At 35.9% G+C, this 14,539-nt stretch overlaps 1 protein-coding gene across 1 annotated transcript in view; it reads right to left on the bottom strand.

Annotated features, from left to right (window-relative positions):
* wnt6b (wingless-type MMTV integration site family, member 6b) overlaps nucleotides 1-14,539 on the bottom strand; it is a 39,375-nt gene that overhangs the window by 18,056 nt on the left and 6,780 nt on the right. The window contains exon 2 of the mRNA XM_038287628.1: nucleotides 3,599-3,819. Within this exon, the coding sequence (XP_038143556.1) occupies nucleotides 3,599-3,819 (221 nt within the window). The remainder of the gene's footprint in view (nucleotides 1-3,598; nucleotides 3,820-14,539) is intronic.

The raw sequence follows: 14,539 nt of genomic DNA, 5'->3' as shown, positions 1-14,539 counted from the left end.
TGCAATACTTCTGTCAAAGGAATCACTAGATTTAAAATGACTTAAATATGCAGGCAGCTAACGTATCAAAACATCCCACTGATACAAAAATAGGACTGCCAAAAGTTTGCATTTACAGTGATAACAACTTACGCAAGCAGAAATCTCATACCAGCATAGCAGAGCAGAATGTCTAACTACATGTCAATGAGGTAAAGTAAACCACTTAGGAGGGATAAATACAGAGTTGCATTTATTTTGACATTTACTGGTACCAATGTATGATAAACAACCATTAAGGGCAAAAACAAGGTAATTGAGGCCAAATGCTTCAAAACAGAGGAGCACTTTGGCTTCTTTTATAGACAGGCAGGAATGTGTGATTAATTGTCTTCAACTGGTAGCTTCTTGCCCCCTTTCGCTTTCTCTTCATTGTTCCCTTCTTTTAGGTATATATCTTTGCGAGTACCTTTTCTAAAAATGTTTTCTTCAAAGAATTCTCAAAATAGACAGCAGAAACATTCACTTATAAGAACTTCTCTTTCTCCTTTTGTTGACATTTACGAGCAAACTATTGAAAATATTTACTCTTCCCGATAGAAAGCTTATTTTGTTTTCTCGGAAGGAACAGTAGGTTTGCCAAAAAGATAAATCATTGTAGACCTTTTTTTTTTTTTTACCTAGTTTATTATAGCAACATTAACATTAATTAGAAAACAGCAACTAGTAATAGATGAGAACAAAATGAGTTTAGAAATACTTTGGCACATTTTTGGTTGTCTAAACTTATATTAAATTCCTTGTTTGTTAACTCAACACACCAGTTAAACATGAGACAAGCAGCTCTTGAAGAATCTAATCACACAACAGAAAAAACCAACACGGTAATTGCTAAGGACCCAGCAGTGACCTAGCGTCAGTTATATTAGAGACTTCAAAGAGCTGGAGCAAGATGTTAAGAGATCCTAAAGGAGATGATAGGAAAAAGTAATCTTGGGTAATCATTTCAAGCGTGCCCAATCTGATGAAGATGAGATTCAGTCAAGTGTGAATATGTCTGCTCTGAAATACAACAGCTGCCATTGTCTGTCAAAGACAGGGACGTGAACACAAGTGGATGTAGGGATGCCAGCTAAAATCTGAAGGTAATAGTCAATAACTATGCAGGAAAATGGAATCAGATTGTTTAACATGATTTATGATTACAAATAATCTTGGTTTTGAAATGCTGAAATGTATTTATGATGTGTATTTTCTGTATTTAATAATGTTAAAGATCTTTACTTTTTAATAGATTTGTGACCTAAATGAAACTGTTCAATGTAATATTTCCTAAGTGGTATTTCTTAACAAGTGATCAGCTGTTGAGCTTATAATTCCAACACTTTAGCTTAGGTCCTAATAGAACCATAACATTTCCAAAATGTGGTGGGATGGTCTCTGCAGTGTCTGGCGGAGGTCTTCTGAGGCAAATTGAGAGGACAGCACATTACCAATATAGAGACTTGTGAAACGCAACAGGAGTGAAACTTTATCTATTCTGCACACCTAAATACTTGTGTTAAAACAGAAGATAGATTTTGCACATTGGCCTCTTATCAGCACTTCCATCACAGCCTAGTAGTTTTCTCTTTTTTATGTAAAATGTTTTAATGCTTTTTCTTCTCCCACAATTAAAATCCTCTCCACAAACCATTATGGCTTGGTTAAAATAATAAGTAGCTCATATTGCATCAATTACCCTCTCCAGACCAATTAAGACTAAGAAGAATTTAGTGCTGTTGCAAATATACATCCATATAGCTCACATCGGTTCCCTTCAGGGGAAAAACATGGACACCCCTAAATTGTATTTACATTTTGCTGTATTCAAGTTTTTATGTCAAAACACACATGTTAGGTTGTCATAGATCAAGTCCCAGGATGGTATAAGGAGTAAGAGAGAAGCAAAGCAGTTTTACGTATAATTCCAGAATTGTAAAATGTATGCACCTCATTCACAGAACACCTAAAGAATAGTGGAATTTATGTGGACAACTTTTTGCTGGCATTTTGCTTGTAAACAAATTGTTTTGCAAAACAAAATCAATTAATCGATTACTTCTCTGGTGCTGACAGAGAACAGAAGGGAATGTATAGTTTTATTCAGAATTAGTTGGGTGATTTAAATGCTTTTATATCACTTAAAGTTAGCTGGTATTTTCTTTGGGTTAGAAACTTGTCAGTGATAGAAAGTAGAATGTCATGCACCATTTAATTTTTACCAATAGTCTTCTCCCAGAAGACTGTTTATCTTTTCACAAGCTCATTTTTTCTCTGGTTTGGGATTTCATAGCTTAAACTCAAGTAGATAAATAATTTTCCACTGTCATTCATTTATAAGGCGAAAGAACACACCTGCAGGCCTTTTAGTGATTGCTTTAACATTTGATGTTTCAGCTATGTTTGTCTCGATTTTAAATCACTAGATAACTATTTATAAACTGATTGCAGGAATAAACCACTTTTCAATTAAATGTAAATGTACAATATACAGCCAAAGTTAAAGTTTTATCTGAGTAGAGGTGTGGCCACAAAAAGCTTAACAAGTTGTTATGGCTGGATATACCTTAACTTTGAAAGCACATGTTATGTTTGTGGAACTTTTTGAAGTTGGCAGGGAATAAAACTGTTCTCATAGCTGCTAAACAGTTACTTAAAAGATAGAGCTAAATATGGTTTTGTACAAAAACAAACTATTTTATTGCAGCTTTCGCTATTGTACCAAATGTACAAAAACACAACTTTACAAGGTTAAAACTCTACTTAAGGTCTAGAATTCTTTTTATAATCATTTGTAATGCACTTAGAAAGAAAAAATACACATCATAAATACATTTTGGAATTTCAAAACAAATATTTTGTTTTCAGCCTAGGGGAGTAATAAGTGCTATTGTTAAAGTGGCAGGATCAATGTATTACAATTGAACATACAAGTCAGCTGTTGCGTGGTAATTGTTTAGATACAAGACTTTACAAGGTTTACTGAGAATATTGTTAGCTGAAACAGCTGCTTGCTACTTTGATTATTTTATGTGGTATGGTTTCCTCATTTATTCTACCCTAAATCATTTTTCAGCTTCCTGGGAAAAAGCAATAAAGATTAGTACTGAACATTTTTATGTCTTTTTCATATTGTGCATGACATAGAAGTAACTGTAATGCAAAGGCTTACATTTTATTAAAGGTATAGGGGATCACTATTTGGGTATTGTAGGTGAGAAACCTCAAAGTCACTTTTAGAGTAACTGCACAAGTGCAAAACAATTCTGCATGCCCTTTCACCCCCCGGGGGAATGCTTAGCATGCAAGACCCTTGTTGACCTTATGTACACCTGTGTTTATGGTATATCCGCATCTGCATTGTTTTTAACTTAAAGTGATGTAGCAATAATTGGTGCCAACATTTTACTAATGTTCTTAAACAACAGTAGTATCTTCCTTTACATCCAAAATGAAGCTCATTAGGAGCTTAACCCTGTTCATACAAGACTTAGATGGATATAATACAGTTTTTAGAAAAATAAACTCAAAATCAAGTTCCTAATATAACCAAATTAGACATTTCTTCCACACTCACCTTGCTGAAGTACTTTGCCAAAGTATTTGTTGTGACTTGTGCAGTTCCACCGCCGGTACCTGAACTGGTACTGACACTCTCTGACACCCAGCCTTGCTCCTTTGGCCACCTCGCTGACGATTTCTGGTTGAGTTTGGCACAACTCAGCCTGCTTTCCAGCTAGGCGCTTTGCCTTCCTGCAAATGCTGTTGGGATCCATGACCAAGGGACTTCCCACTGCCCTGTAGAAGTTTGAACCATGTTAGAAAGTACAGTAATATACAAATTGTCATATTTTATTTTTTGATTTACAAATAAAAAGAAAAAAAAAACAGTAGCAACCTCAAACCAACAATAAATAGATTTTCTTTTTGGCTCCTAAGCCTGCCAGCTCTGTCCACCACATCTCAGTTTTGGCTGCACTGCATCTCTTGAATGAGGAAGTGGTAGACAACAGCATGCAGGATCCCAAAGCTTTGAAATCAGACCATATTTTTCTGTTTGATTGCATCTGGAAGAACTATTCGGTCCTTACAAAGTTGCATGTCACATCATTGGACAACTCTCAACAGAAAGTCCATTCACAATCTCTCTTAATGCTGCTGAGGTTGATTTTGGTAAACCAGAATGCAGGTGTTCTAGATTTTCAGACGATAGAAAGTTTTCTGTAGTTGATCCGGCAGTCCCACTACTTAAACCACATGTGGCCCCTAAGTCACCCCAGAGCCCCTTTTAAACTTCCATAGCTTAAACCTTCTCATTCAAAAGTATACATACTTTATTACAGATATGGGAAAAAAAAAACTTGTGAGGGAAAAATAAATAAGGTTGGTGTAAATATTTGAAATGTTAACACATATATAGATTCATCATTGTATAAATACTACTCCAGACCTCCTAGAAAGCTATGACAGATGATTGTATATAATATAGATAAATAGTTTATTCTAACTCTTAATGGGGAAAAGAGGCTTGGATTAACAATCTGAAAATGCTGCCAGGATCTGGGGTATCATTTTTGGCCACAGGTTCTTTATTTTTTAAGAATTATATTTAAAGCTTTGTTTCCATTCTCTATTTTCAATATATCAGCCATCAACACTACAGTGAACAGCAGTGCAAGCTCTGAGTTTGTAAGGATACGTTTCTCACAGCATCCCACTTTATTCTATTGTGCCCTATGTTGACGCTTTCATCTGATCTACAACTTTTGTGGAACATGCATGGCAAGAGAACGTGAGAATTGAAGAAAAGGTGCTCCACCTCAACGTTTTTCATTCAGCCTTGGCCTTGTAAATCGCACCTCCTGATATCCTTCATCTGCCTTGATAGTTTGTTTTAAGAAGCTGAGCAAACACTCTCACCAGTCCTCTCCCCTGGCGGTCTCATGCTTAGGGAGACATGTGCATACGCAGACACACACATGCAGATCGCTGTACCTCTGATAAATACTAAGAAAAGCTGACATTTCAGGGGATGACAGAATGAAAACACCTTCTATAGGGAATCTTGTGCTAGCCTTGGATCCATACAATCATGCTGGGGAAAAAAATCATGCATGGAGGTTGGGACTGTTGCGAATACTTTTGCAAGGCAGTGTACAATTAAAACAAAAAAAACACACTGTAAAGAAAATGAAATAAAAAAGTATAATTAAACAAGTTGGGAAGTAATACCATGGATTAAAAACTGCCATTGCGACACATGGATTTTAGGGTAAAAAATAATCAACAAACATATTTATTTGTATGCTCCTTAAACAACCAATGGTTCAATCCTTTTAGGTTTATTGTGTGTGTTGACAACATTTCTATGGAAACAGTGCAATCATGTTATCGTCATAAAGGCACACAGACAGTCAGTGGGTGTTAATTAGCAGGTAGTGCTACAATATTTAGCAACACACACTCCACCTCTAAAAACCGCTCATTACCCAACAACTGCCGTCAGGCACCATGCGTTTGCTTGTCTGCATGAGTAGGTGTATGTATTTGTTTGAAAAAGTAATAAGAAACAAACTCAGACAAAGCTCAAATCAATCTTTAGGTAAATACTTTTTCATCAGAGTGCAACTTGGTCCTTTCAGCTTGTTTGTTTTAAGCCCTTAAGTGTTTATTTACCAGAGGCAATGATTGGAGGCTGACTCCATTTAAGAATCATCAGACTATTTTTTTTATGGTTGGAGGTGTAAAGTTGTAAAAGTATTCAATCTGGTGGATGGTTTTCTATTTTTATTCCTCAAATAGCTCTGCTCTAAAAGTGGAATGACATGTGATTTTTTTCACTGCAAGTTTCTTTCACACTTCATCTCACATCAAAAAGTTGTTCACATATCATAGCACATCATGTGATAGAGTAAATTTAAACTCATCCTAATGGCTGCTATTAGTCAAAAATATCTTATGTATCTAAGAAAGAGTAAGTTAAAGTAAGGGTAAGCTCAGAAGAGTCCAAAACACTAAGGAGCCATTTTCAGCGAAGTTGTAACTAGACAAAATAAGAAAACTAAATTAAAGTTTACGCTTTGTTAAGACATCCTGCAGTGTCCTTATTTTAAGGGAGGGAAGTTGTTCTTTAAGCAGTCTGTCCAATTAATAATGCAACTTAAACCATCAACAATCCAGAGGTTGTAAATATGCACTGTCTGATATGTAAACTCTAGAATTATTCAGAAAAGAAATGTCATCACACAGGAGACCATTGATAAAAGATGTAATTCTGTTTAAACATACAGTATTTGGCTAAAAAGAGATCAAGTACAAAGATCTGTTCTTAAATTACCTATCATAAAGAGACCACACATAACCCATAAACACAACACAAATATTGCCTTTCATTCATCTATTTGATCAATTTCTTTGGGGAAAATTACAAGATCAACATACAGAACAGCACCTCAAACATGCTGTAATGTATTGGAGCACGCCTGATGCTGTGGGCCTGTTTCTCTTCAGAAGTCCCAGATTTACGAAATCTTTGAAACACTGGAACATATAAAAAATTCAGTCAAATCTACCCATATACCAGAAAATGGATTATTGCTAGCAAGTGGCTCAAAACAAATGGCACAATCTACATAGAACTTGTTTATCAGTCATAAACTCAAACTTTTTCCATGACCACACCAGCCAAGACCTAAAGCCAACAAAACATTAAGGCCCCAGAGAAATTATGGAAAGAGAAATATTGCTCTATGTATGAGAGACTCAGCAAAGGTTTTACAAGATATTAAGAGCAGGAGAGCCAATAATTCTGATTACATGACTGTTAATATCCGAGAATTTCATTACAAAGTATTAGCATGAGATTTTTTTGAAAATGTATAGAGCCAGTGCAAGTGCAGTAAAATAATATATCATATGCTGTATCACACATGTCTTTGTTTGTGTGGGATTGTACTATTTGGTATTATTTACTATTAAGTACTACTGTTCAGTACTTCATCCACCACTGGTTTGGTGTGCACAATATCAGGAAACCAGTTTACAGTATAACTGGTACCGTCTCTTGTAGTTTACTAATAGTTTGTGCAATTTATGGGAATTTACTGACTCTATAGACCTAACTGTTGTTAGGTTCCTAACATTCGCAGTCTGTAATAACATGAACACATTTTGACATGTTGATTAAAAATCTTCATCAGCATCTTTTTTCCAGCATGAAATTATCTTGATGTAGGTAAAATATCATCAAACAGAATGAACAACATTCAGCTGATGTTATAGTGACATATATTGATTTTTTATGTGGAATCAACGCTTCATGTATTGTTCATTTTATATTTTCCGTTGACCACAACAGTACAAGCTGAGACCGGATCTGGCCCAGGGGCCATAAAATGCCTGCTGAATTAGGATAAACGTTTTCGCCATATTCCCCCGGAGACTGGGTATGCATACCAAACACACTGGACATCCTTAGAAGTTTGGAGGCATGATGGGCATGATGAGAGTTGAAGAGCTGGATTGCTGTGGTGAACTCAGGTGGAAAAGAAGACCAGTGGAAAAAAAGGGCCAAAAATAGGATGACTGGTTTAAATGATGGGATCAACTTCCTGTAAATGCTCAAGCCTCTTTTGCCCATGTTTGGAGAAAAAAACTTTGAAGTGTTCCACCTTAAACAGTATTGCGTGGAGATACTGCAGTGTAGTCTCCAGAGAGTAGACATTAAGACTGAAAAGAAGAGCTTAGATGTACAAAAGCAGTGATGAGTAAAAGTCAGTATTGATTACACAAATACATAACAATTAAACTAACTAATCAGCAGAAATATATGCAATGCACTACTTGAGCTACTGATTTACTTTGTGGTCGACACAAATATGTTTTATTACATTACACGGTACCCTGCCAAAGCTTTCTTATTTCAAACATGAGGCAAAAACAATGAAGTTCAATCCATCCTACTGGGATATTATTTTAAATTGGTGCTGAAAGGAGTATAAAATACATAAAATGAATTTAAAGAATATACTCTATATTTTCAGAAGTGTGTTAAAAAAAATACGGAAAAAAAGGCAAAAGATTCAACCCACTTCAAAGGATATGTTAATTTTCACCTGTAACAAGAGCTGCAAGGGTTTTGTTATCAATTTTTAACTTTATCCAGAAATTCTCCACTGGATTTAGATCTTGACTTTAACATATTCACTTTTAAACATATTAAGATTATTTCTTTTCTAAAAGCACACTGCAGCTCTGTTTGTATTTTTAAGGACATTGTTTTGTTAAAAGTCAACCCCTTGCCTCTGCTTCATGCTTTTGCAGGCTCTGACTGTCTCTCTTCCTGGTTCACCCTGTACTACCTCCTTCCATTGTACCATCAGCCTTGACAAGCTCCCCTGTCCCTACAGTAGATAAATATCCCCATGGAATGATGGTATCACCACCATGCTAGTTTTCTGCGACACAATTCAGTTTGCAAAAATCCAGGCTTGCTTTCTTCTCCATACCCATAGCTTATGGGAATCTTTAAATCACTCCAACTTCATTATAACTTTATCCCTGATCTGTATCTTTCTCATTATTTATAAAGCTGTTTGTTTGCTACCTTTCTTAAACAAACGTGTCTCTTTTTGCAAACCAGCTATATTTGTACTATGATTAAATTACACTAATTAAATTACTTTCCTGTTCACTAATATAGAAACTTTCCATAACAATTGCTTGCAACATATCTTAATAAGTGTGTCAAACCCAGAATGAGGAAAATAGATTGAAACTCAAATAAATCACAATGGTTAGGTTAAAATGTGACAATTTGTGAAATAATGTTAGGCAATATTAAATTGGGCAGTAAACAATCTTAAAAATACTGTAAGGCTTCAGCGGTTTTAAGTGCTTTCTGGACCCGTTATATGCATGTCTTTTACACTGGTATGCATAATTATCAAAAAATAAATTAAATATAGTAAAAATTGCCAAATGTTTGACAGGGAGAATCTTAAAGCCCGGCAGTAATATGATTCCTCTTCTTTGCTCTCTGTCATTTGGTATACAGATTCAGAGCTGATAAGTGAAGGAGGATGTACTGTATTTGATAGCATCAAAGGTTTGAGGAAACTGTCTTGCATGAACAGTTCTTTGTGACGATAAAGCCTCTGAGGAAGAGGACAAAAGCAGTCAGATATAAAACAAAATGAAGACTCAAACAGACTAAAATCATTGATAGTAAGTGTATCAATGCAGTAATCATCTGGAACAAGTTCACAGACTGTACCTTTAAGATCTATATCATGCATTGGCTATGTCAGACGGGGTATTTTGTATGGTACTGTAGTATCTACTGTTGTAGATACTTCAAATAATTTATTTGATGATGTCTACAACAACATTAAAATGTTTAAACTTTCAAAAACAATAAATAAAATAAGTAAAATGGAATTATGGTTTTAAATATAGATTCAGATTAAGAAATGCATGCTAAATGATTACATTTTAGGCTGCAGATAAAGGTCACAAAGAAATTTAACTGTGGAAATCTCAATTCCTTTGGTTTTATTAAAGATTTTAGGCACCGTAAATGAACTTCACTGCACTGTATGAGGCCCTTCTTTTTACACTCCACCCACATATGAGTGAAGTTTATCCCTCCCTAATCCCCCAGATATGCTGAAGATGAAGACAGTTATGACAAATGCTTGTTTTAAACACAAGAATGAACAGAAGTTTGTTTTCCATCTTTGGAAATCAACTTCAGACAGACAGACAGACATTACCTGCTTCTTTACTTATTTGACAGAAGTTAAAACCAAGAGGCCTCTTCAGCTGTTCATTACAGGATGTCACAGCAACACAGTTCTAACAATCATTCAGGAAAAATGCACACTTTTAGAAACTCCACAAAATTCAATGTTCATTTTTTTTGGTCGATTAAGGAAACCTGAAAAGAAGCAGGTGGACTAGATATTGACCCTTGTAAAGTAAGTGTGCGAAAGGTTTGATTGCTCCACCTGGGTCAGGGTTAAGTCCACCTAAAGTAAAGGGAGATTGACAGATGATCTCAGACCTACTATAGTCTGCTGTAATGAAGCCTTTCTCTATCTATGTTGCAAACATCAGCTCTGGTAATGAGATATAGATCACAACTGCAAGAAAATCAGATTGTATAGAATGAGAAAAAAAAATAAGTATTTAGCAAACAATTGTGAATATACTACTATACTACAATAATCATCTCCAGAGGTTCCAGGTAAGTTTCCAAAATAGAGCAGGCCTTCTTAATTACCTTGTTAAGCTTCATTAAGTGATTTGTTCTGATACTGTTACTGATAATGGGCAGAAGAGATCGCATTCGCCACAACAGACTAAAAATATGCAGCCTTTTGCAACAAACAGTAAAGGACCCAAGCTTCTTCAAGAAGTAGTCTGCCCTTTACTTTATTGTAGAAAGCTTCCCATTGTATCTCCAACCTATTAGTTGTCCAGGTCAAGACTAAGGTATTTTTACCCCTCCACCACTTTCGCATTCACCTTTACCTCAACTGCTTTCTTCTTTAATGATTGTAATAGAGTTTGACTTGTTCCTTTTTATTATGAAATCAACTGTGATCTCCTTTGTTTCATTCAAATAGAGGATGAGATATCTTCTTTCCCACAACACATCTCAAGGTGGTTAACCAGCTCCCTTTAGTAAGTTTCTTGTGCATCTCTGATACACCTCACAACTACAGAGTCATCTGAGTATTTCTGCAGATGAAAGGACTCCATCTTGTTCTGGAAGTTGGAGGTGTACGGAGTAAAATACGGAGTAAAATGAATGATGAGAGTACAGCTTCCTGTCGTACTGCCATTCTGCTGACTACATGATTACACAATTGACCATTTAGTCTCACAAACTAGGGTCTTTGCTAGGTAGAAATCTAGATGAGATATTTTAGAAATCACATGGAAAAAACATTTGCATTATTGAATTATCCTTGTTACAGTAAGAGTTCTTAAGCTCATTGTTAGCTCCAAACCTAAAATGAGGTATGTTTGTAAATTGGTACCTTGGCAGTTTGCCTCTCTGATTTTGTACCAACATGTTTCTATTTTGCCCAAAGATATTGCATTTTGTGCTGGAAAAAAAACAAACTACTTTGTACCCATGCATTTAACCATTAGATATCAATTTGTTGCTCAAAAGATTTGGATTAGCTCTAAAGATTATGATATTTCCACTGTTTATAGCTTTGATCCCTGTTTGAGGTAAAACAAGCAATGACCAGGGGATGTCATGATCTTGGGGCTGATGACTGGTCTGATTACTCATTTCATTCACCTGCTTATCTCTGCGCAGTTCTCATTACTGTTTATCTGATCCACCTGCTTCAGCCTCCATTTAACCTGCCTTCTAACAGTCATAAGTGGCAGATTATTTGAGCCTTTGATGAGAGTTCTCTAGCGTAACTCTAGCATAACATTTCTCGACTGTGAGATCAAAAGTCTATCAATTAATCAATCAATTAACCTGAGTTTTTCTGATTGCCTGGTTCTGACCTGTTCTGCCTTTGGAACTCTGAGCCTGCCTATCGCTGTTATGATCTGTTTGCCTGACCTGTCCTCGGACCCCAGCTGGATTCTGCCTGTTTATCTCTGATCTCCTGGTCCTGACTCCTGAGCATGCTCTCGACACCAGCTTTGGCTTCGCCCTCTGGATTATCCTGCCTTGCTTCATCTCTGCTCAGTTCTGATATTCTGACTCTCTGGGTGCGCCCACTGCATCTTGTTGGCCACCGACCGGCTACAATCAGCCTCATTCTCTGGGCATGGACTTAACTCTAAGACCTACTTAGTCACTTAAACGCTGATTATAATCCTCCGTCAGATTGACGTGGTAACCCCAATGTTAACCTGTGTTCTACTCCTGCAGTTTTTTTTTTCTAGTTCTCAGATAACTACTGGTAAAGCGTGAGCCTACCACACTTTATAGCCTACCAATCTGCATATCAGTGAGAGAATATGTGCCCTCTAGTGTGGTTGTAGTGTGGTGACTAAAAATGCAATAATAAATTCAATGAAACTTTTATTTCAACGAGTGAAACATCAACGTGAATTTTAAATGCAGGAATTTTTATATTTGGTTTTTGTTGTCTACAAGGAAATGTTATGTTGTTCTCTACCCAAAGAGTTGGTTCTACCAAAGCTGTAGGACAAAAATCATGAAAAATGATGATTATTTCTGATAGTATCAAACTTGGGAGAAACAAAATCTTTAAAAAGTTTAACCACTGGAACTGTTTAAGTGGCAAAGACTTTAGGACTAAGTATTTTTTTTATAAATTGTCCTACATTGCAGCTGTACTGGAACAGGTGAAATACAACTAACGGGTAGCCTTTGTAGTAGGTTGATGAGGCCTGACTATCATCTGACTTTATTTCAGCATTGCGGAACTCTACTTCAAATTCAGATGGTCTTGTTTTAAAAAATGTAAACTCTTTATTACATGTGCCACCATGGCTAAAGCTGTATAAACAAAACATCTTGCACATCAAGCAAGCAAAAACAAGAAAGATAAGATGCATGCTAAAGCTTGTTGGGCCTAACTAAGACCAAAGGTTTTACGAAACCAAAATGTAATAAGAAGTTCATATTAAACAAAAGACAGATGAGGAAGTGTGTCAAATTCTAACATTTTGTGGAAAAAATATATGTGCCAAAAGGAAAGAAAAAATAACATGTCAAATGCAACCCATGACAACAAATTAAATGAGCTGACAAAAGTTTTGAGATTAAACCACCAAATCTAAAGTTTGACGGTGAAACATACACCCTCCCAGTATAAGTGACCACAAAAATATCTTGCAAACATTACCCCATCAGGGCAGATCCATGCCACCTAAAGAGCACACACATCACCCACACACACACATGCCCACCCACACACCCACTCACACACATCCACATTCTCATCTTGCGATTTGTAGTGAGTACCATGTATTGACTCCCATTGATTTTCAGGGATTTTCAACCCTTTCTATGCCCTAACCATAAAAAAATCCATAACCCAACCAATACCAGTTTGTACCTAAACTAAACTAACTTCCCACCTTAGCCCTAAACCTAACCAATGGCAAAATACCAGGAAAATATATTCACTTTACAATAATCGGACCTCACTTTGCTGGTAAAATAAGAAAAGTGGTTCTCATTCAGATGGCCAAACAGGAGCGCTCATTCTCTCAAACACACACTCACAAACAATTTACTTTCAGTTCTTGCCTGTACCCACTGCCAAACCCACATCGGCATTTAATCTTTATCTCTTCTCATCTCACTGGTACTGATTACACATTTAGCTTTTCAGAGAGGCAGTGAAGTGGACAAAATAAGATCTGCTACAATGAAGCCCTCTTCCAGTGAGGATAGGGGTTTGGATTTTACAGTCTGCAACTGTGATTAAATGATTTTGAACATGGAGACATGTTCCCATAACTACAGTACATGACTGAATGAGTGCATACTAAACACATTAACTTAGATCTACTGTTTGGACATATAAACTGAAAATAATAATATACAGAGGGCAAAGATTAAATGCGCTAAAAAGTTTTTAGAATTACTTTCATTTAAGTGAAGCAAGAAATGTATGAATGGAGTGAAAGAAAAAAGTGATTTCAAATAATCGAAAAATATGAAAACAAATTTTGCCAAAAAACAAACTTATATTTGGAATGATGAAGTTGGGCATTTTTTCCACTGTCAAACTAGGACACAAGTAGTAAACAGTTGCACAATTATAAGTTCATACAGAGAATATGTATTATGTTAATTTATGCAACAAGGAGGAAACATGGAGAAATGTTGTCTGAGAGAAAATGCTTGGAAATCTTAAAAAAAAAAAAAATACTGATTAAAAACTCTATACAACATTTAGATGTTATTTCTGCTCCAGCCTGTGTGGGAGCATTTCTCTTAACAAATCACCAAGTCCTCATAGTTTAGAGATCATATCAGTAAGGTTTTTAGTAGCAGTGCAAGTCTCAATTTTTACCGTACAACCAGAATTTGTGTACAGGTGCTTATAAGAGCTCAACTGCTCTTACATAGCCATTATAAAACGTCTTTTTGCAAATAGTGTTATACAGCAAGACTACAGCCGTAGCTACAATCTGAAGTTCATCTGGCTCAGACAACAACTGCTGAATTAATGGTACCTGGTGAATTAACAGAGGGTTAGCCTGTTCACTTTCTTCTAATTTAACTCAAAATGTTCATTTTTACATGAATATGCCTTATTACACAGTACCTTATTGTATGCATCTTCTGTCTTTTTTCACTGTTACGCCTTAATTTCACCTTTGTAAGACAATAAAACTATTTATTGTAATCTATTTTCAGGTTACAGTATGGCATAAACCTCATTGTGTCATTTTTCCTTAAGAATTTGTTTTTTACCTTTGCTTCTTACATTGATCGTCCATGTTTCCTGCATGTTGATCTTAATTGTTGTTTTCCTTGTCGCTTGTCATTTTCTTTTTT

This window comes from Cyprinodon tularosa, unplaced genomic scaffold (assembly GCF_016077235.1).
Source record: "Cyprinodon tularosa strain WSP-4 unplaced genomic scaffold, ASM1607723v1 ctg242, whole genome shotgun sequence".
NCBI lineage: Eukaryota > Metazoa > Chordata > Actinopteri > Cyprinodontiformes > Cyprinodontidae > Cyprinodon > Cyprinodon tularosa.
The sequence above is the reverse complement of the archived record's forward strand: the minus strand, read 5'-3'. Positions and strand labels throughout refer to the sequence as shown.